Genomic DNA, 24,244 nt, shown 5'->3' with positions numbered 1-24,244 from the left:
GTTAGGCTGTCTTTTCGTTTTCTTAATGGTTTCCTTTGCTGTGCAGAAGATTTTTGGTTTGATGTAGTCCCATCTATTTATTTTTTCTGTTGTTTCCCTTAACTGGTCCAACATGGTATTTGAAAAAATGCTGTGAAGGCCGATGTCAAAGAGCGTACTGCCTATGTTTTCTTCCAGAAGTTTAATGGTTTCAGATCTTACTTCAAGTCTTTAATCCATTTTGAGTTGATTTTTGTGCATGGTGTAAGATAATGGTCTACTTTCATTCTTTTACATGTGGCTCTCCCGTTTTCCCAACATGATTTATTGAAGAAATGAAAATCTATCTCCTTTGTATGTTCTTGCCTCCCTTGTTGAAATTACTTGTCCATATATGTGTAGGTTTATTTCTGGGCTCTTGATTCTGTTCCATTGACCTGTATGTCTGTTTTTATTCCAGTACCATGCTGTTTTGATTACTATAGGTTTGTAGTCTATTTTGAAATCAGAGAGTGTGATACTTGCAGCTTTGTTCTTTTTTCTCATGATTCCTTTGGCTATTCGGGGTCTTTTGTTGTTCAATATAAATTTTAGGACTCTTTGTTCTGTTTCTGTGAAAAATGTTGTTGGAACTTTGATAGGGATTACATTCAATCTGTAGATTGCTTTAGGAAATATGGACCTTTTAACTATGTTAACTCTTCCAATCCAAAAACACAGAATATCTTTCCGTTTCTTTGTATCTTCTTCAATTTCTTTCAACAATGTTTTATAGTTTTCGGGGTACAGATCTTGCATCTCTTTGGTTAAGTTTATTCCTAGGTATCTTATTCTTTTTGTTGCAACTGTAAATGGGATTGTACTCTTAATTTCTCTTTCTGCTACTTTGTTGTTAGTGTATAGAAATGCAACTGATTTTTGTATGTTGATTTCATATCCTGCAACTGTTTTGTATTCGTCTATTATTTCTAAAAGTTTTTTTAGCAGATTCTTTAGGGTTTTAACTGGAAAAAGAAGAACAAAGTCCCAAGTCAGCAGAAGGAAGGAAATAATAAAAATCAGTAGAAATAAAGGAGAGACTGAAGAAACAATAGAAGAAATCATTGGAACCAAGAGCTGGTTCTTTGAGAAGATAAAATTGACAAATCTCTAGCTAGACTCACCAAGAAAAAAAGAGAGAAGGCTCAAATAAATAAAATCAGAAATGAAAGTGGAGAAATTACAATGGACACCTCAGAAATACAAAAGATTATAAGAGAATACTGTGAAGAGCTGTACACCAACAAATTGTATAATCTAGAAGAAATGGATAAATGCTTAGAATCATCCAACCTTCCAAAGCTGAATCAGGAAGAAATAGAGAATTTGAATAGACCAGTCACCAGTAAGGAGATAGAAACAGTAATCAAAAACTTCCCAAAAAATAAAAATCCAGGACCAGACAGCTTGCCTAGTAAATTCAAAGAAGACTTAATACCTATCCTTCTCAAACTCTTCCAAAAAATTGAAGAGGAGGGGAAGCTTCCTAACTCATTCTATGAAGTCAATGTTACCCTGATACCAAACCAGACAAGGACAACACAATAAAAGAAAATTACAGGCCAATATCGCTGATGAACATTGATGCAAAAATCCTCAACAAAATACTGGCAAATTGAATACAACGATACGTTAAAAAGATCATACATCATGATCAAGTGGGATTTATTCCAGGGATGTAGGGATGGTTCAACATCTGCAAATCCATCAACGTGATATACCACATTAACAGAATGTAGAATAGAAATCACATGATCATCTCAAGAGATGCAGAGAAAGCATTTGACAAGATACAGCTTCCTTTCATGATAAAAACTCTAAATAAGATGTGTATGGAAGGAAAATACCTCAACATAATAAAGAGCATATATGGCCCACAGTAAATATCATTCTCAATGGAGAAAAACTGAAAGCTCTCTCTTTAAGAACAGGAACCAGACAGGCGTGCCCACTTTCACCACTCTTATTTAACATAGCATTGGAAGTCTTAGCTAGAGCAATCAGGCAAGAAAAAGAAATAAAAGGGATCCAAATTGGAAAGGAAGAAGTGAAAGTGTCACTATTTGCAGATGACATGATTTTCATAGAAATACTACACTATTTTCTAAATTTATTAGTATAATTAACAGTGGCTTACTGTTGCTCATCAGTTAAATACCATTTTCTCAGCATAATATGCAAGTCCTTTCATGAGCTTGATGGATCATCCTTGTAGCCTTCTACTAGTTGTGCCAGAAGGTCTTCCCCTCATGCTGTGTTATTTTTGCCTTGGTGCCTTTTTTTATGTTTTTCTAGCCTGGAATGCTGTCCTTTTCATCTCTTGAAATGAAGGTGTAGCTTATATTTAATTACTTACATAAATCAATCGATTTTCCTTTCACCCCTCCCTCCTTCCTTCCTTACTTCCCTTCAAACAGCTTTATTGAGGTATAATTTACATACCATAAAGTTCACCTGTTTTAAGTGTACAAGTAATGATTTTTAGTCAATTTATAGTTCTGTGAACATCATCACATGTCAGTGTTAGAAGTTTCCTTCACTCCCAAAAGATGCTCATTTACAGTCAGTCCTGCTCCCATACCACAACCTCTAAGATGCTTTCTGTTTCTATAGATTCACCTTTTGTGAATATTTCATATAAATAAAATCATACCATATGTAGTTTTGTGCAATTGATTTTTTCACTTAGCAAAATGTTTTTGAGGTTCATCCATGTTGTAGCATGTATCAATATTTTGCTTTTACCGTAGAATAATATTCCTTTGTATGACATTTTGTTATGTATTCACTACTTGATGGACATTTGTGTTGTTTCTGCTTTTTGGCCACTTGAATAATGCTGCTGTGAATGTTGACCTTCAGGTCTTGTATGAACATACATTTTCATTTCTCTTGAGTAGATACCTAGGACTGGAATTGCTGGGTCATAGGTAAGTTTATGCTTAACTTTTAAAGAAAGTGCCAAACTGTGTTCCCAAGGGCCTGTACCGTTTTACATTCTCACCAGCAATGTGTGTGAAGCTTTCAGTTTCTCCACATCTTCACCTCATAAATCTTACCTTGATCTTCTTGTGGTAGTTTCTTTTTGTCTCATGTATTCTCTCTCTCCCAATATTTCATGAGCTAGCTCTTTAGACATAGATTATAGCTCAAATTTTTGTGGTCTTAGAACTTGGAATTGTTTCCATCAGAGCGTTTTTAGTTAAATACTGAGATATTTACCATCTCTTTACTTGTTTCCCAAATAACATCCTAGCGTTTGGGACCAAAGTGGAGATTGACTCTTTCACCTTTCTTTTATATTCTTTTTGTATGTTTTCTGATAGACTTTGTGGCATATTTTTTACCTGATTTAAATTAGTAAAATACTATTTCATATTAAGCTCCCACAATTTGTAGTACCTAAATTATCAGTCTGGTGGTATTAAGCTTCAAAAGACTGTCTACAGGTTTGGACTTAGTAGAGTTTTGAATTACTAATTATTACTAAAATATATGGTTTTGCTGGTATTTGAAAGCAGCAAACAAACTAAAAACAAACAAAACAGCCTCACTCAGAGTCCCAGTTTGGCCATTGTGACAAGTCATTTCATCTCTTTGACCTTCATATTTTTTGGCTAAGAAATAGAATAATAGTAATAGTAATATAGTAGTATCTTCACGTTGCTATGAGAGCTATGTAAGGTATTTTCTGTGAAGCACTTTTAACTTCTAACATGCTTCTTAAATGCTGAATACTGTTAACTGTCACCTGGGCATTTGACACTCAGCCTCTAGTGCATAGCTTTCCAACTTCTTTTAACGTTTGTCTAGAACTTTTTCCAGCTGTTTTATTTCATTCTCCTATGTGTCTTCCTGAACATTTCATGTTCTTTTTGGCATGACTTTTCCCTATTTTCTTGGGCCTGGTGATGAGGAGATTGTTGTTGTTTTACTTGATTGGTATCATTGGTGCTTACTAAACTGGAACAGTATTATAGTTCATGGAAACAGCATAACGTGAATATCTTATGTAAAATATTCAACTAAAATGACAGAAATATTGTCTATTAAATTCTTTTCTGCCTTAGATAATAAACTTATTAGCTGATGCCTTTGCTCGGGCAGTCTAGGAGGGTGTGCTTATTGGTACCTAGCTTAAATGTGAAACTTGGTTTGTCTCCCATTTCATTGTTTTATTACTTTGAGATTACTCTTCTAGTGGTTATCCCTACCCACATATGGATTCTGCACTTTCCCTCCAGGTTAAAATTTTTCAAGATATTAAAAATACAAACGATTGAAATAAATACAGTCGTGCGTTGCTTAACGATGGGGATATGTTCTGAGAAATGTGTCATTAGGCAATTTTGTCATTGTGTGAACATCATAACATACTTACACAATTCTGGATGGTATAGCCTACTTCTCACCTAGGCTGTCTGGTACTGATCTTATGAGACCACTGTCGTATATGCAGTCCATCATTGACCAAAATGTTATGTGGTGCATGACTGTAAACCAGATTTTCTTTTATATTCAGGAAGTGGCATGATCTTCTTAAGTTTTGTTATTGAAATAAAAGATTACATGTAATGAAGCTTAGGAGAACCATATTACTATAATCCATAGGAGAAACCTCTTTCAGATTTGTCTTAATGCTAGGAAAATCTGTGGTTTTTAAAAAATATATGTTTTATGGTATTTTTTATTTGTATAACTACATAATTTTAGGCTTAATAAAAATTAAGGTTGAATTATGCTAATCATGAGAACTTTTTTTTAAAAATTGAGTTCATAATAGTTTACATCAATGTGAGATTTCAATCGTATATTATTTCTTGACTGTCACCACATAAGTGCTGCCCTTCACCCCGTTCCTTCCCCTGGTAACCACTGAACGGTTTTCTTTGTCTCAGTACTTGTTTATATTCCACATGAGTGAAATCATCTGGTGTTTGTCTTTCTCAGACTGGCTTATTTCACTTAGCATAATTTCCTCCAGATCCTTCCATGTTATTGCGAATATGAATTTGTCTTTTTTTCTTTATCCAGTCATTGGTCGATGGGCACTTGGGTTGCTTCCATGTGTTGGCTATTGTGAATAGTGCTGCAATGAACATAGGGGTGCATATGCTACTTTAGATTGTTGATTTCAAATTGTTTGGGTAGATACCCAGTAGTGGGATAGCTGGGTCATATGGTAGTTCCATTTTTAGTTTCTTGAGTAATCTCCATACTGTTTTCCATAGTGGTTGCACCAGTTTGCATTCCCACCAGCAGTGTGTGAGGGTTCCCTTCTCTCCACACCTTCTCCAACATTTGTTATTTTTAGTCTTAGTGATTATAGCCATTTTAACAGATGTAAGGTGGTATCTTAGTGTAGTTTTGATTTGCATTTCCCTGGTGATTAGTGATGTTAAACATCTTTTCCTGTGTTTATTGGCTATCTGTATATCTTCTTTGGAAAAATGTCTGTTCATCTCCTCTGCCCACTTTTTGATCGGATTGTTTGCTTTCTTATTGTTCATTTGGGTGAATTCCTTATATATTATGGAGATTAACCCCTTGTCAGATGTATGGTTTTGCAAATATTTTCTGCCAGTTGGTGGGTTGTCTCTTTGTTTTGATCCTAGTTTCGTTTGCATTGCAGAAGCTCTTTAGTCTGATGAATTCCCACTTGTTTATTCTTTCTTTTGTTTCCCTTGTCTGAGAGAACATGGTATTTGAAAATATCCTTTTTAGTTCAATGTCAAAGAGTGTACTGGCAATATTATCTTCCAGGAGTTTTATAGTTTCAGGATGTATCTTCAAGTCTTTAATCCATTTTGAGTTTATTTTTGTGTATGGTGTAAGATAGTGGTCTACCTTCATTCTTTTGCATGTGGCTGTCCAGTTTTCCCAACACCATTTATTGAAGAGACTGTCTTTTCTCCATTGTATGTTCTTTGCATCTTTGTTGATGATTAGCTGTGCGTTGATGTGAGGTTTTATTTCTGGGCTTTCAGTTCTGTTCCATTGATCTGTGTGCCTGTTTTTGTACCAGTACCATGCCATTTTGGTCAGTATGGCTTTGTAGTATATTTTGAAGTCAGGGACTGTGATGCCTCCAGCTTTGTTCTTTGTTCTCAGGATTGCCTTAGCAATTCAGGGTCTTTGATTGCCCCATATGAATTTTAGCATTCTTTGCTCTAGTTCTGTGAAGAATGTCATTGGGATTCTGATAGGGATTGCATTGAATCTGTAGATTGCTTTGGGTAGTATGGACATTTTAACTATGTTTATTCTTCCAATCCATGAGCAAGGAATCTCTTTCCATCTCTTTAAGTCATTATCAATTTCTCTCAGTAGTGTCTTATAGTTTGCATTGTATAAATGCTTCATGTTCTTGGTTAAATTTATTCCTAGGTACTTTGTATTTTTAGTTGCGATTGCAAGTAGATTTATATTCTTGAGTTCTCTTTCTGTAAGTTCATTATTGGAGTATAGAAAAGCAACTGATTTTTGTAAGTTAACTCTATACCCTGCAACTTTACTGCGGTTAATTATTTCTATTAGTTTTCCAATGGATTTTTTGAGTTTTCTATATATAAGATCATGTCTTCTGCAAACAGGGAGAGTTTCACTTCTTCACTGCCTATTTGGATTCCTTTTATTCCTTTCTCTTGCCTAATTGCTCTGGCCAAAACCTCCAGTACTATGTTGAACAAGAGTGGTGATAGTGGACATCCTTGTCTTGTTCCTGTTCTCAGAGGGATGGTGCTCAGTTTTTGCCCATTGAGTATCATGTTGGCTGTGGGTTTGTCATTTGTGGCCTTTATTATGTTAAAGTAATTTCCTTCTGTCCCCATTTTGTTAAGAGTTTTCATCATAAATGGCTGTTGGATCTTGTCAAATGCTTTCTCTGCATTTATTGAGATGATCATGTGGTTTTTGTTCCTCAGTTTGTTGATGCGGTGTATCATGTTGATTGATTTGTAGCTGTTGAATCATCCCTGTGTTCCTGGTATGAATCTCACTTGATTGTGATGTATGATTCTTTTGATGAATTGCTGAATTCTGGTTGCCAAAATTTTGTTGAGAATTTTTGCATCTATGTTCATCAGCGATATTGGCCTGTAGTTCTCCTTTTTCGTGGTGTCCTTGTCAGGCTTTGGTATCAGCATGATGCTGGCCTCATAGAATGTGTTAGGAAGTGTTCCATCTTCCCTAACTTTTCAGAATAGCTTGAAAAAGATAGGTATTAAATCCTCTCTGAAAGTTTGGTAGAATTCCCCAGGAAAGCCGTCTGGTCCTGGAGTTTTATTCTTTGGGATGCTTTTGATTGCTGTTTCAATCTCTTTCCTTGTGATTGGTCTTTTCAGGTTCTCTGTTTCTTATTGACTCAGCTTTGGGAGATTGTAAGAGTCTAAGAATTTATCCATTTCCTCTAGGTTATGCATTGTGTTGGCATATAGTTTTTTACCCCTCTTTGTCTCTCTTTACCTGCCTTATCTTGAAGGCTACTTTGTCCGATATAAGTATCACAACACCTGCTTTCTTTTGTTTGCCATTAGCTTGGAGTATTGTCTTCTACCCCTGCACTCAGAGCTTGTATTTGTCATTGGAGCTTAGATGTGTTTCCTGGAGACAACAAATTGTTGGATCTTGTTCTTTAATCCATCTTGCCACTTTGTGTCTTTTTATTGAAGAGTTCACTCCGTTTACATTGAGGGTGATTATTGACGTATTAGGGCTTAATGATGTCATTATGTCACTCATGTTCTGATTTTCCTGCATTTCCTTAGTTTTTTTGTCCTGTGTATTTTGGCCTACCCATTGAATTATGCAGTTTTTTATGATGTTTTTCTTTGGTTTTTCCTTATTTATTTTTTGTGTCTCTGTTCTGCTTCTTTAGTGCCTTCTTTAGTGGTTTAGTGGCTACTCTAAAGTTTGTATTCAGAATCTTGTGCATAACTTAGTCCATTTTCTGATGGCGTCTTATTTCCTTAGTCTAAACTGATTCAGTCCCTCTTCTCCTCCCCTCCTAAGTTATTATTCTTATCTCTTATTCCAACTTGTGTTGAGAGTTTATGGTTAAAGTGACAAGATGGTCTTTGTTTTTGGTGTTTTCCTTCCCTTTAGCCTAATGCTATACTTGAATATTTGTTATCCTATTCTGGTTCTGTCTATCTGTCTCCTTACTCTGTTTTGTGACCTCTTTCTCCCTTTTTTTCTTTTTCAGATATGAGGGCCTTCCTGAGGATTTCTTGTAGGGGAGGTCTTGTGGCTATGAAGTCCCTTAGCTTTTGTTTGTCTGGGAAAGATTTAATTTCTCCCTCATATCCGAAGGATGTATTTGCTGGATAGAGTATTCTTGGCTGTAGACTTTTATCTTTTAAAGTTTTGAATATGTCATTCCATTCTCTCCTAGCTTTTAAGGTTTCTGCAGAGAAATCTGCTGAAAGTCTGATAGGGGTTCCTTTGTCGGTTATTTTCTTCTGCCTTGTTGCGCTGAGTATTCTTTGTTTGTCATTCATTTTTGGCAGTTTTACTGCTATATGCCTTGCAGTAGGTCTTTCTACGTTGACAAAATCTAGGAGATCTGAAAGTTTCCGCCACACATTTCTCTCTCATTCCCTAGATTTGGGAAGTTCTCTGCTATTATTTCTTTGAGCACGCTTTCTGCTCTATTCTCCTCTTTACATTCTTGAATACCCATAATCCTTATGTTGCATTTCCTCATTGAGTTGGATATTTCTCGGAGACTTTCTTAATTTCTTTTTAGTCTTGGTTCTCTCTCCTTCTCTGTCTGGAGCGTTTCAACCTGTCTATCTTCAGTTATGCTGATTCGCTCCTCTATGGTGTCCACATGAGCATTCAGGGAATTCGTATTTTGTTTTATCTGTTCCATTGTGTCTTTCATCTCTAATATTTCTGATTGATTCTTCTTTATAGTTTCAATCTCCTTTGTGAAGTAGCTCCTGAACTCTTTGAATTGTTTCTCTATATTTTCTTTTACCTCCTTGAGTTTTTTGATGATATGTATTTTGAATTCATTGTTGTTTAGTTTACTTATTTCTGTGTCCTCAGGACTGAGTTCTGGGTGTTTATCGTTTTCTCTCTGGCCTGATGTTGGAAGGATGGGGCTTTCCCATTGTGATGTTATTCAGTTGCAGTTACAGCCTATCGGCACTGGATGGGGGTCGAGAGCCGTGTATTCTGAGCCCTTGCCTTCAGCCAAGATGGCATTGGCATGGGCTGGGGGAGGGGTGCTTTCTCCTGTGTGCAATCTCAGGTTTCCCGATCAGCTCTCGCTCTCTGGTTTCCTGGGGTCTTGGTTTGATGAGGTCACACTGGGTGAAAGCTTTCGCCCCATTAGAGGGCTTCCCTCTAGGCTGCAAGGGCCCTAGGGAGTCCTGGGTGATCCTGTGGACGCTCAACCGCTCCCCCACTCCTTCCCTCTCGGAGCCTCGCACAGCAGTGACCGCAGTCTTTAGGGGAAGGAGCAAAGATCTCTCTTAACCTGTTCCAGTTCCTCCGAGGGGGGCTCCAGCCTGTCCACCTTCTTTTGTGTGACTGCCGTGACACTCCGAGGACTTTTGTGCTTTTAGGGTATTTTCTGTTGGAATATGGTTGCTCCTTTCTGTTGTATGTTGGAGGGGAGAGAGTCCCGGGCAAGTTCACTCCAGCATGATGCTGACGTCACTCTGAGAACTCTTTTTTTAATGTCAAGAATCTTACTACATTTGTCAAGAACAACTGTTGAAAGCGTTCTTGGATTTTTGAGTTGTTTCCATTAAGCCTATTTTTAGTTAAATATTGAGATGTTTACCTTTTCTTCACTATTTTCCCAAATGCCATGCTGGCCTTTGGGGTCCAGAGTAAAAAGGGGATCTTTTCCTATTTAAAATATTTTTTCTTTTATTTTTCTGATAGACTTTGTGACATATTTGTTACCTGACCTCAATTACAGTGTGCTAGGAACCTCATAACTGAATTTGCTACCCACTTTTAATGATTCTGCTATATTAACTTTAAGCTTTACTTTACTGTTCTATTCATACTTTCTTTAATTTATATGCTTATTTTATCATATTGTACTATTTGTATTTTTTATGCCACTTACACAGGATAATGTACAGTCTGTTTTGCTATAACATGACATATTTATTCCTAAAAGTGACTGTGCTATACAATGTTATGCAGTAAAACCACAGGACTTATGGGAGAAATGGGATTATGAAAATAAAATTCAAACACCTTGTCAGTGACACATTCAAAAAAGAAATCTTATAAAAGGCATAGTAGAGTTTTATACATTAAATGGTTAAGAAATATATAATTGTAGAATAAATATGACATTTTATTTTGAAGAAGCCCTGGAGTTTGTTTGTGGAACTGCGTTTCAGAAGGGTTGCAGTTTCTGTGTTATAAAGTGGTAGAAGGAAGGTGATCTGAGATAAGATAAAAAATTATAACACCGGATAGAAATGGGTGAGGCTAGGAACATACCAGCTGAAGTGAGATAGCTAGTAGAGGTTTGTGGTATATGCCTTTTTTTATATTGCTTGGTTCATTTGGCCTGGTTTCATTTTCTGTATTCACTTAGAATTTTTTTCTATGTGAAATCATGCAAAAACAAAAGTGACATTCTCATTATGCTCAAATTATCCCCTAATATATCAAGTGAATTGGAACAAATTTGCTTTTCAAAATAAGCCTTATAGCAGAACTGATAACACTTAACGACAGGGATATGTTCTGAGAAATGTCTTTAGACGATGTCATCGTTGTGCAAACATCACAGAGTGTACTTATACAAACCTAGATGGTATAGCCTACTAAACACCTAGGCTATGTGGTACTAATCTTATGGGACTACCGTCATATAGGTGGTTCATCATTGACTGAAACATTGTTACGTGGGACATGACTGTATATAAGTAAGTACCTATCTTGGAGAAAGGGATTAACTTTTTGTCAAAGAACATGCCATCACCACCTGTTTTTCTTCACATGATTCACATTATGTTACTGAAAAGTCTAAATGATCATAGATTATTTTCTTACAGGAAACTACATTCTTAATTATGTGGCATCGCAACCCAAACTGGCTCCTTTTGTCATCCAAGCTCTGATTCAAGTCATTGCTAAAATCACTAAATTGGGGTGGTTTGAGGTTCAGAAAGACCAGTTTATCTTCAGAGAAATTATCGCTGACGTGAAGAAGTTTCTTCAGGTAAGAAGGCATTGTTACGTTATTAGAACATCACTAGGTGTTTTTCTTGGATTAGGAAACTGCTTTTCTTAAAGCTGTATGGTTTGTTTTGTGGCTACCAGTACCATATTAATTATGCTTTATTATTTATCCTTTGGGTCCTTTACTTTTTAGTGACAGTAAATGAAGATCATGCCATTTTATAATTTCTAGACCAGAAGAATGCAAATTATGATGTTTTCTAATTTCAAAAATATGTTATTTCTAGCATGTGTGTCTGTGCACTGTGTATGTATATGTGTATATCTGTATTTCTAATGTGTGTCTGTGTATTACGTGTATACAAAACGTGTATATATTTTCCATGTATTTTCTAATTTAATGCTCATAACATCTCTGAGAAGTGGATTTCATTTTGTAAATGAGAAAACCCAGGCTTAGAAAAATTAAGTAATTTGCATAAGATTGCACAGTGACTTAGTTAAGCGTGGAGCTAGTACTTCAAAAAGTTTTCTAACTGAAGATATATATATATATTTAATTTTTACATTGTACCACATTGACTGTATCTCAAGAATGTTTTCAACCTAAGTGGTTAAAGTTACAGCATATGCACATTTAACTACACAAATTCAGGTGTTTGGACTGGAAAAAAAAAAAAGAGAGAACACTAAATTGTGCCAGTGATTCCACTTGGGCTTCCACACAGTATTATATGTCCTGGGGTGTGGTATGAGAAATCTAAATCTGCTGTTTCCTGTTCCTGTATGCCTTTTGTGATATTTAAAGATACACTTTTTCATACAAACATTATCCCTAATTGCAAGAAAAGTACTTTAGCTGGTGCTCTGCTGAAGAAGCAGTGAGCTGTTATAATTCTCAAAGAAAAATTGGCAGTTTGGATTGAGAGATGATTAAGTATTGGTTTATTGGCAATTAGGGGCAATTTGGACTTTCTGAGATTTTATTTATTATACAGTAACTTTAAAATTTAATCCCTGTGTAAGATGTAACTCCGTCATATAGTGCAGTGCTGGAAACCTCAGAATATAAAATACTAGACTATACTGCTTTTTTATTAATATTGTTGAAACTCTGGTTAGCACATATTTGATCATCTAAAACCTCACAGGAGTAAGTGTACTTTCGGCCCTGAGGAGATCTGCCCTGGGACCGAGGGATAGTTTGTTCAGAGACAGATGAGTTTCTCACTTGAGAGTTGTCTCGCATCATTTACTAAGCACCCCTCTCTTATCATTTACTAAGATTGCACACAGCTCATCAAGAATCACTAGTGTAGACAAGAATAGACTTCAGAGTTCTTTGAAAATAAACTCAAGGTTAAAAACTGAATGGAATGAAATCATTCTTGTTGGCTAACAGTTCTCAAGCTCCCTTTTCAGTGACTGGTAAGTTGAGCTTAAGTTGGGCTTTAGTTGGTTTTGGAAGACCAGAAGAAACAGAAAATGTTTTCAGAGTTTACTTTAGTATCACAAAGAAAGCACTTGCTTTCTGGGATATGAATTAACCTAATCTTGAGTTATGAGAAAGACAATTGACTTTAATGTTGTGGTACTCTAAAATAAGACCACATGGTTCCTTTGGGTATTAGCAGCTTCTCTGAATTTTGTACTAAAAATTACTTTAAATTTGTTAAACTTTAATGGCCTGAAGTTTTATTTTCTTTCCTGTTGAAGCCTTATTGCTGCCACACTCCTAACATTTATGTGCCTCCTTGCTATATACATACCCAGGAGATCTTACTGTCATCTACGGCAGTGATGTTCAAATTGCTGGTCCACAACGAGATAAGGAGTTTATGTCAAAATAACAATCAATGTGGTGCTTCCTGTACTGAGAAAGACTTCCTATGAAAAAAATGACAGCTGAACTAAAGTGTACTTAGTGAATTAGCTGTTTTATATTCTGGTGCAAACTGTTTTGTCAGGGACCAGTACCATTCTCTGATTAGAAGCGAGTTTGCAGACCACCAGGAGATTCATGGGCCAGCAGTTGGTCAGGAACCACACTTTGAGGAGCGTTGGCCTGGTGGACACAGAGGATGGATGCTTCATTAATAGGAAATGTCTAGCTCAGTTCAAACAGCTCAGATTCTCCCCAGGGGCAGACATTTCTTTTATTTTTTATTCTGAGATAATTTGAACTTAATTACACCTAGTGACCCAGTGGTAGTGAAATTCTGTGATCATTAGAAGGAATGACCAACTATAAAATTAAGACTTGAAAAGTATATCGTCTGTATTTGTGCCTTTTTTTATGATTACACTGTAATTGGATGTTACATTTATTATTTCCCTACTTCCAGTGTGGTTTTGCAATGGGGTAATTTATTAGTAATGTGCATATAAAATCTGAATTTTGATTTGAAGGAAGTTTTTGAGATTAAATTGGAAGTTGATTAAATTAAAAACATTATAGAGGCTATGAAATTGTATACCATGTTGATAGTAGTCATGTATTTACCCCAGTGCATTGGGCACTTTAGATGCCTTCATTATACATACATAATAAATGCATATACATGTACTATTAAGAAATATTAAAAGGGCCTAAGTGATCTTATCTGCTATTAGATTGAGAGAAATTAATTCCTAAGCTATTAATTATTTATCGAATGCAACTTTCTCAGTAACCTTCAAGCAAATTTATAAAGCTAGAAAGCATTTTTTGTTCATTCTTATTCATGGTCTTATGAAAAGTATTAAACTAAACTCTTGTAATTTTAGATTTAGTTTATGATAAGTCCTAGGTGCTGAAAACATTTTGTAGAGTATTCTGCAGTTCTGAGGTTAGGTGAGCTTTTTTACCCACTCAACTCTGTATACCTGAATTCATCCTTCAAAATATGAACTTCAAATTATTTTTGTTTGTGGACCTCATAGTGATTTTTTCCTCCATATTTTAATAGATATATTGTTAAGAAAATGTGATGTTTCAGTATTTAATTACTTGTAAATATTACCTGGTTTACACATTGAGAACCAATCATATGTCTCTACTTAGGCTAAACTTGGTTATTTTCTTCACAGGGTACTGTGGAACACTGCATAATAGGAGTAATAATCCTTTCAGAATTGACTCAGGAAATGAACCTGGTAAGCCTTTCCATCTAATGGTGACATGACGTTTGCAAAGTAATGCTGTTTCTTTGATGTAAAATCCTCTTTGTGTGGCATAAAACTGAATAATCAAGTCTTTTTTTAAATTTGTGTCTTTTATTAATGGGATAATTAAGTTTTGGAACACTTTCATTATTATTGAAAATAACAGCAATAGTATAAAGTACTACAAAGAATAGAGAATTAGACATGGTCCTTGCTCCATGGCAATTGGGGAATTGTCCTTTTGTCCTCTGTGTATAGAGTAATATACTAACCATAAGAAATAAATAATATGCAAAAGAGAAACAAACCTTTATTCACTTACAAATAAAAGAAGCAGTTTCGTGAATTGATTCTCAACAACGGGTACACAGTAGGACTCATGAAAGAACAGGCTACTGTACACTTTGCCACTTGCTGGCATGGATTTTCACCCTGTACAAGAGTTTTCAGAAGCTGCAACTCCCCCCCAACAGTGCCTTTATGAGCTCAGCAGCTGAGCGCATCGTCACCTCCTCCTGTTCACTTTTGTACTTAACATGGTCCTAAACAGAACAAAAGCAGAAAGTTGAGGTCTATGTGGAATAATGTCACAATAAAAGAGAATGTACTGTTGATATTTAAAAACTGTCATCATCTTGAATGGTCTGTGTTCGTGTGTGTGTGTGTTTACAGAGAAAGAGAGAGTGAGCTTAGCTTGTATACCCAGGAGCACTTGCCAGCCAGCTCCCTTTGGAGTGACAACATAGTTCCTGTGCGTTAAAAAATCACCCAAAATAACTATTTTCTATTTGTGTTCATTCAGGAATTAGAAAATATTTCTAGATTTACTGGAAGGATTTCTGAAATTTAAAGTGATCTCTTAACTTACCGCAGCCATCACCTCCCCAACTCCTCCACTCCAGAGCGTGTAAAGATTTCTCACTTTATGGATGTATGCCAGCGTGTGTGTATGTATCTCTAGGACTAGTAAAATAGCAGCTGGAACAGAGTTAGTGTGTTAGCAGGGATGTTATGACAAGGACTTTGGCTAATCCTATTAGCCTCTATAATATTTCTGAACTGTAGCTTTCCTTTTAAAGCAATATATTTAAAAATAACTTTCGTATTAATATTTTAACTCATGAAAGTGAAGAAAATAGTACAACAATCCCATATACGTCATCTAGCTTACACAACTATCCACTTTTTGCTAATCTTAAAACTAGCATTCTTTTTGCATTTCCTACTTCATAGCATAAGAGGAATATAGACGACCCTGATAGTGAGATTTGCTGTGTTTAGATTGTTACTGAGACAAGACCCTGTAATTTGCAGTTCTAGTAAAAGTGGGATTCAGAGAGCAACTGAGTTGGTTTTTGTAAAATTGACTATCTTAACGTTTACAGAAAAGTTCAGAGTACAATACAAAGAAGTTTTTTTCCCTCAACAATTTAATACTAAGTTGCCCACATGATCCCACAATACTTTAGTGTATTTCCTACATGTAAGGAAGTTCTCCTTCATAACCACAATACAGCTATTAAATCAGAAAGTTAACACTGACATATTCTGTTATCCTCGTACTCCGTTTGAGTTTCATGATTTGTCCCAGAAAGGGACCAGTTTAGAGTTGTGCATCTCATTTATTTGACATGTTTTATTAGTCTCCATTAACTTGGAAAAATTTCTCAATCTTTCTTTGTCTTTTATCACCTTGACACTGTGAAGATTACAGGTCAGTTTTGTAAAATCTCTCTTAATTTGGGTTTGTCTGATGTTTCTTCATTATTGGATTCAGATCATTCGTACTTGTGAGGAATATCAGAGAAGTGATACTGTGGTCTTCTCATTGCCTTCTATCAGGAAGCACATGATTTGATTTGTTAGATTACTAATGATGTTCACTTTGATCACTTGATCAAGATTGTCTCTACCAGGCTTTTCCAATTGTAGATTTATTATTTCCCTTTGTAAATAATAAAATTTTTGTGGAGAGGTACTTTAAGACTCTGAAAACACTCCATTCCTCTTCAAACTTTCCATTTATTTGTTTATTTATATCAGTATGGATTCCTGGTCTCCTATTTTATTTAATAGGTTATAATTTGTTACTAATGTTATATTTTGATGTTCAAATTTTCCAAGATTTGGCCAGTAGGAACCCTTTCAAGCTAGCTTCTATGTCCATTTGACATTTACTCACTGTTCTTTGAACGTTTTCTTACTTTCTGGCATAAGATGTTCCAGGCTTATCTTGTATAGAACCAAGGGCCTTTTGAAAAAGTTCCAAGGTCTAAAGTGTAATTTTGGCTTTGTGTGGTGAAGAATCTATGGCTTCTGTGGAGACATTTTACTCAGCCTAATTTTATGGCGTTTACAGTTTCAACCAGCATTTCTTAAGTACTTCCAAACCAGGCAGTGGGGAGATCTACAACGCATGGTGAAAATCAAATATTATAGTTGTCAAATGTGAGCCAGATACATTCATGTAGTGTCAATAACAGGATGTATCTTTTAAGAAGAAGATCTAAACTTGAGGTTTCCTAGAAGTTAAGAGAATTGTATGTTATCCTGCTTTTTTTAGAAGCCAAGTCTATCGTTCCTGGAGTATATTCAATATATAATCATCAAGAAGTAAAAGTATCCTTTGCCTGCATGATAGAGGCACAGGCATGCAGTAGAAAATGGGAGCACAATCCCTCCCAAGTAACCCAAGTAAAATAAGCATGTAGGTCTTGAAGATAACTTTGAAATAAGACCTGGATTTGTATTTTAGCTCTATTGCTTACTACTTTGTACAAACTTCTTAACATCTTTAACTTATGTATCACTGTCTGTAAAGTGAGAATGATACCTTCTTGGGTCACATTGAGATTAGATAAGCGTGGAGCTGGCTTGCTGGTGTGGTGGTAAAATTTGTGTGCTCTGCTTTGGTGGCTTGGGGTTTGTGGGTTTGGATCCCCAGCGTGGACTTACACACTGCTCATCAAGCCATGCTGTGGTGGTGTCCCACACACAAAATAGAGAAAGATTGGCACAGATGTTAGTTCAGCTACAATCTTCCTCAAGCAGAATTAGAAAGATTGGCAACAGATGTTAGCTCAGGGCCAATCTTCCTCACCAAAAAGCAAAAAAAGAAAGAAAGAAAAAGATAAGCTACTAGCACAAGGCCTAGTATGTAGTAGTGCTCAATGAACCCAGAGTTCTCTCTGTGTTAATGATATGGTGGTATTGAGAGGTTGGTCTAAGATAGTGTGCCTGTAAACTTTAATTTTCTCATGTGAAGAAAGAGGATAACATATATTTCACAGGTTAGTTTTGAGGATTAAGTGAAATAATACGTCAAGAGTACTTCAAAAATTTTGATTATAGTGCTTATGTTCTTGTTTGTATTAATTAAGGAGAATTTTTTTTTATATATTGATGCAAGTATTATAGGAGAGAGAGACTGAAGTTTGATTTGAAAGAAGGGAGGAATGCTGGAAATGCTGTTTTGAATCTTACATATTGGATACAGATTCCAGTAACTACTTTGTTTTGTTTTTTTTTTTTTTTTTTGGTTTTGAGCTAACTGCTGCTAATCCTCCTCTTTTTGCTGAGGAAGACTGGCCCTGAGCTAACATCCATGCCCATCTTCCTCTACTTTATACGTGGGATGCTTACTACAGCATGGCTTGCCATGCAGTGCCTGTCTGCACCTGGGATCCGAACCAGCGAACCCCAGGCCACTGAAGCGGAATGTGCACACTTAACCGCTGCGCCACTGGGCTGGCCCAGTAACTACTTTCTGTAATCACTTTGAACTTCTGTTATGTTTCATGTTTCTATAAGTAAACATGGCATTTGAGTCTAAATTATGTGATGGAGCTTAGGGAGTGTCAGATCATCAATTTTGAGGTCCCTGCTTTTTTCAAATCTATAAACATTAGCAAGGAAAATGGCCTATTTTCTTCTTCCAAATAGCAAAAGGAATGCTACAGCCACTGTAGCCCATGGTGTTACTAATCATTTGGGTATCAGACTTCAGCTTTGTTTGCTGTTTCCTATTGATAAATGGAAATATTAGTGGTATTGATAGTATAGTTTTGACCTTATAATTTAGATTAGAGGCTCAAGAACTAGCCTTAGTAAGTTTAGTCTTAAAAATTATTTATCATTAACCAATAAAATATTCAGAGGGGAATATACTATTGCGTATGTAATAAATCAGATTTCTGATTATAATTTCTGCCTTGCTTTCTTTTTAGAATGAGGCTATATCAACCAATGACATATCTGGTGTATATAGGAATATCACTTTCATATGAGAAGAATTTTTCTGTAACTGATTCAGTTTGGTTCACAGAAAGTTAGGATTTGAAGATTATCTTAGAGGTTTCTCATTTTATAGCTGGAGTCTGAGGAACAGGAAAGTTGTTACTTGCCTAATGTGAAATATGGTGCATGGTTCAGGAGTTGATAGTCTTAGTATCTATCTATTATTTTATAATCTGTGTCTATATTGCCTCTGAAAGTTCTATGATCAATTATGGTTTTTAATTTTGAGATCATTATGGTCTGTAGAAAGAGCACTGAATTGGAACAGTCCAGAAACTTAGGTTCTAACCATGGCTTTGCCGTTAACTCTTTAAGTAACCCTTAAGCAAGGCTCATATCCCAGTAGAGTTTTAAAAGCTCTTTTAGCTCTATACTTTATGATTCTTTAATCGTTATTTCAACTCCTTTTCTTACCTGGTAAATTTTTGCTTTGTTATTTGGTATGTCTGGTTAAATAAATTCATCTTGATCTTTTTAGGTTGATTATTCTAGACCTTCAGCAAAACACAGGAAGATAGCTACCTCATTTCGTGACACTTCTCTCAAAGATATTTTAGTGCTAGCATGCTCTCTTCTAAAAGAGGTAAGTTATTTAATAATTCAGTATCCTAGTTAGAATATTTAGGACATTTTAAGTTTCAGAAGAATTTCAAATGAATCCCCACCACTCCCATTCTGCCTTTTGAATAGTTATTGTGGACTGTCTTAATTTAAGTACAGTAGATTTGCACACATCTGTAGGAGTTTCCAAAAAATTCACTTTTACTTACTAGGGATATAATAAAATCCAAAGGGAATTTGGTAACTTGCTTTAGGTAGTAGTTTCATCATCTTCCTACGGTAGATTATTTGTTGCTGAAGCTAGTTGAGATTTAGTTTCTTTATTGCCCTGCCCATATTTTAATGGGATGGGGATGAACAACAAAATGACTAAGTTTTCCTAATTCATCAACTATCCATGTCTATTCATAGTTGAGCTAAGATAGTTGATTTTAATAATATCTTTGGGAAATAACATTTCCCCATTTGCTACTTAGTGCCCTATTGAACATTAGGGATAGTACAGTTTATAATTATATTGTGTTCTTTTGCAATACAGGACTCCATAATGCTGCTTAAGCTTTTAATTGGTGTAGTATAGCATTTCCCAAAGTGTGTTCTACTAATCACTAGTAGAAACTTATTTCAGTTCTGTGTTATAGTAACATGATAACTATGACACTAGGACAGACTGAAAGACCTTCTATTATTTTAAAATTTTTCTTTTAGTATGGAAAATTTTAATGTATACAAAAGAAGATGGAATAGTATAATGAACTTACTTGGACCCATCAACCAGTTAGACAGTAACAACTCATGACGAGTCTTGTTTCATCTTTACCCTTACCTAACCACTTTCTTTTTGTGTTATTCTTTAAGCAGAATCTTAAACTTCATATCATTTTCTTCACAAATATTTCACAGTGTATCTCTAGGAGATATAATCTGTTCTGGTTGTCAGAATGGACATTTTGGGAGGTCAGGATTGTTCTCCAGAAGCTTGTGAGTGTCCTCCCACATTTAAACAGCTTTGGGAACCTTTGTTAACTAAATATGGATAATTTATGCATGAAGTTCCCCCACTTTTTCTTAAAGAATATTATATTTTTAGCTTGTTCCAAGCAACCTTTGAACTAAATGAATCCCATGAATTTGTGCATTTGTGTTGTGTAAAGTATTTATCCTAAAGTTACTCTTACAACTTTTGAAGGTGACCTACGATTTGCAGTTAAGTATGAAACTTTTTATTCCCATTTTACAAAATTAAATTTGAAAATAGTCTGTTGTAGATTTTTGTTGATAGTGATTTTATAACTTTTTCTAATATATGCAGCATAACTTTGCAAACTTTTTTTTTCTAATTTTAACTTGGCATTGAAGAATTATTTAAATTATTGAAGTAAAAAATTTTCTTATTGACATATTTTATAATGTTTTATTTGACTTTGAACTTTTTTCAGATGTTGGCCAAACCTTTAAATCTTCAGGATCAAGATCAACAAAATCTAGTAATGCAGGTCTTGAAACTTGTTCTCAACTGCCTTAACTTTGACTTCATTGGCAGTTCAGCAGATGAATCTGCAGATGATCTTTGTACAGTGCAGATTCCAACAACCTGGAGAACAAGTAAGAAAAAAGTTTAGTGTGAATCATGGTTAGCATAAAGGACATAGAATTAAGCAATATAATTGTTTCATGTGCAGTTATCTCTCTTTTTTGCTAGGCAATCAAAAAGTTCAAATGGATTTGTAACCCATCGTAGCTGCTGCTACCCAATATTGAAATCTGTTTTCCTCAGTTCATATCAAAGTAACTTCAGTATTTTGATTTTGGGAAAAAGAAAAGACAGCTTTACAATTAAAAGAGACTTAGTATCTTGACTGTGGTAATGAATACATCAACCAACACATGTAATAAAAATTGCACAGACTAAGTACACACACACACGAGTACATGTAAAACTCAGACATCTAAATAAGATTGGTGGATTGTATCAATGTGGTTTCCTGATTGTGATATTGTTCTGTAGTTTTGCAAGAACTTACCATTAGGGGAAAACTGAGTAAAGGATACGTGGAGTCTCCCTGTATTATTTCTTGCAACTGCTTATGAATCTGTAAATACCTCAAAAAGTTTTTAAAAAAGGGAAGCGTTACGGGGCCAGTCTGGTGGTGTAGTGGTTAAGTTTGTGCACTCCACTTTGGTGGCCTGGGGTTCACAGGTTCGGATCCTGGGCATGGACCTAGCACTGATTTGTTGGGCCACTCTGGTGGCATCCCACATAAAATGGAGGAAGATTGACACAGGTGTTAGCTCAGTGACAATCTTCTTCAAGCAAAAAGAGGAAGATTGGCAAGAGATGTTGATTCAGGGCCAATCTTCCTCACCTCCCTTCCCCCAAAAATGGGGACGAGTTGGTAGAAACAGAGACAAAGTGAAAAGTAGAAGCTTCACAAAGATATAATTAATATGGCCAGAGAAATAAGAAAAGGTAATACATCCCTGAAACAAGAATAGGATATTGTTTTAAAAAGGAAAGTTCAGACAGTGTTCCAAATAGAAAAGACAGTTGCCAAAATAAAACATTCAAGAAAAGAGTTGGAAGATAAGGAAATATCCCAGAAAGTAGAACAAAAAAGCAGGGAGAGATTTGATAGGAGAAAAAAATAGAAGAATGTTAGAGCATGAAACTAGGAAGTCTGACATCTGACTATTAGTGGGTGGATTTGAGAAAGAGGACAGAAAAAACAGACATATGTAAACAAATAATACCGAAAAAGTTCTCAGCGCTGAGACATAAATTTTCATATTGAAAGGTCCCATCACGCACCCAGCATAATAAATGAAAAAAAAATATACACTTAGCTTCATAATCATGACATTTCAGAATGGCAAGGATAAAGAGAAGATCCTAAAATCTACCAGAAAGAAAAAGTAAGTCATCTGCAAAAGATTGGGATCAAGAATGTTATTAGGCTTCTCAACAGCAGCACTGGAAGCTAGAAGACAATGAAGTGTTATCTTTAGATTTCTGAGGGAAAGTTATTTTCAAACTAGACTGAAATTATCAAGTATAAGAGAGAATTAAGATGTTTTCAGACGTGCAAATCTTCCTGAAATTTATCCCTTATATGCTTGTTCTCAGGAAGCTACTTGATAGGCAAGCCAAGAAAATGTGGAAGATACAGGGTTTGGGAAAATGGAGCTTCAACACAAGATGACGATGAATGGATATAAAAGGGAGATAATTATATAACAAATTTAGGAACAACCAGTCCAAGTTGAAGGCTCTGGGAGGTGTAGGGGTAGGAAAATGGAGGTGATAGGTTATTTGATGCTATTGATCATGTGAAAAATGGCGTGAAGAACATTTTACAAATCCATCAGAGCATTTGAAAAGAATTATTGACAGATACATATACAACTATGCACAGAAAAGATGCTATGATGAAATCCAGAGAGTATTAGAAATGTGATATAATTATAGTGTGCTCCTTGGCTCAGCTGTTAACATTATTTACATAGTCATAATAAGTGTAAACACTTAGAGTTGATTTAATCCCAAATTGTTACAGTAGTGGGTGGATTTTTGAGAGAAGACGGATGGTTGAGTGAATGGCGGGGTGCGTGATTAGACAGCTAAAACCTCACATACTGTAATGGGAATTCATTTGATGTCTTAAAGTAAAACAATCAAAGAAAGAAATAGTAATATAGCATGTTATTTGGAAGCTTGTATGTAAATACAGCTAGGGGTTGAAAGGTAGTTGGAAATGGGTAGGGTACAGCTGTTTTTTATTATACACTTTTCAGTACTGTTTACTTTTTGGTACTATTTGGATTTTTTAACATTTACATTACTTTAATACAAATGAAAATAGTAGGAAGATTCTCCCCCTAAGAACTATAGATACTACATAGAAATAAGGACCATCCTAGCTAATTAATCTCTATCTCTGTATTGTTTCACCTTTCAAAGGAAAATAGCTAGGAATTAAAGAAGAATTAAGCCTAATTGGAAAGAGTGGCCACATGCAGAGGTCTTGGAGTTCTTGGTTTGTGTGATAATGTGTTACTAACATGTTAAGATCACTGAATTGAAAGTAATGGTATTAGAAAATATTTTTTTTTCCAGTTTTCCTGGAACCAGAAACGTTGGATCTTTTCTTCAATTTGTATCATTCACTTCCACCACTACTATCTCAGTTAGTAAGTAAAAATCATTCATTATTTCATTAAAATGTATCTGTGATCTTTATCTAAGGGTGATAGATATTTACTTTAAAAAATTTTATGTTCTTGATTGGATTTACCTCTCACAAGAAATTCTTCCATCTTCTGGGATTTATATTGCTTAAGCTATTTGTCAGATTCTGTTTATAGTTGTGTATTCCATTTCACGGATGAGCCCAGAACCAGTAACTTGGTTTAGCTCCTGCCCAGAGCACAGATCAACCTCTAAGTATATATTCCTCCCTACTTAGTCCCCATCCCTTCTTCTGGGCCTCAGCCAAGTAGTTGTAGTCCAGCTTACCTGTACCTTCCCTTCTCTTACCCTCTCTCACTCTTTATCAGCCCTGCTTGGCTTCATGTTTTGGGCTTGCCAGGCAGCCCACATCAGATATCTCTGAATGAGAAGGACAGGGGATCTGCTCACTGGATTTTGTGCTCATCGCTCTAGTTATTCATTTGTTTTTTGAATCAAATTCTATTGTGTGCTTTAAAAATTCTTGAAAATCTTTGGTTATATAGAACTTGAGACTACAGACCCCATCTTTGTGAAATCTAAAACAGAGACCAGGCAAGATTGGAAAAAAAAAGTCAGTTTAATATCTAAGCTTGTAGAAGTAAAGTTGGGGAATTCTAATAGTTCCATTTCCTAAAAAAAGATGTTCCAGATTTAAAGTACATATCAGTGGTATGTTTGTTTAGATATGTTACTGCCTAGAAGGGAAGAATAGATTCACATACTCCTTTTTTTTTTAAGAAACATGTTGTCTGCTCTTGAATCTACGGTTTTAAAGTGATAGTTTTTAAACTGGAGTTCACAGGACACTCATGTTTCCAGGTGGTGCACCACAGAGCT

At 35.5% G+C, this 24,244-nt stretch overlaps 1 protein-coding gene across 5 annotated transcripts in view; it reads left to right on the top strand.

The window, feature by feature from the left end:
* Positions 1–24,244, top strand: part of RANBP17 (RAN binding protein 17) — a 334,844-nt gene that overhangs the window by 29,967 nt on the left and 280,633 nt on the right. For 4 of the 5 annotated variants that reach the window (XM_046668588.1, XM_046668586.1, XM_046668587.1 and 1 more), the window contains 5 exons: positions 11,052–11,218; positions 14,248–14,313; positions 19,097–19,201; positions 20,619–20,784; positions 23,294–23,367. In XM_046668588.1, the coding sequence (XP_046524544.1) occupies positions 11,052–11,218; positions 14,248–14,313; positions 19,097–19,201; positions 20,619–20,784; positions 23,294–23,367 (578 nt within the window). Of the gene's footprint in view, positions 1–11,051; positions 11,219–12,527; positions 12,607–14,247; positions 14,314–19,096; positions 19,202–20,618; positions 20,785–23,293; positions 23,368–24,244 lie in introns of those variants that run through there. The other variant, XM_046668589.1, reaches the window with a different exon arrangement.

The sequence above is a fragment of the Equus quagga genome, chromosome 7 (genome assembly GCF_021613505.1).
Source record: "Equus quagga isolate Etosha38 chromosome 7, UCLA_HA_Equagga_1.0, whole genome shotgun sequence".
Taxonomy (NCBI): domain Eukaryota; kingdom Metazoa; phylum Chordata; class Mammalia; order Perissodactyla; family Equidae; genus Equus; species Equus quagga.
The sequence above is the reverse complement of the archived record's forward strand: the minus strand, read 5'-3'. Positions and strand labels throughout refer to the sequence as shown.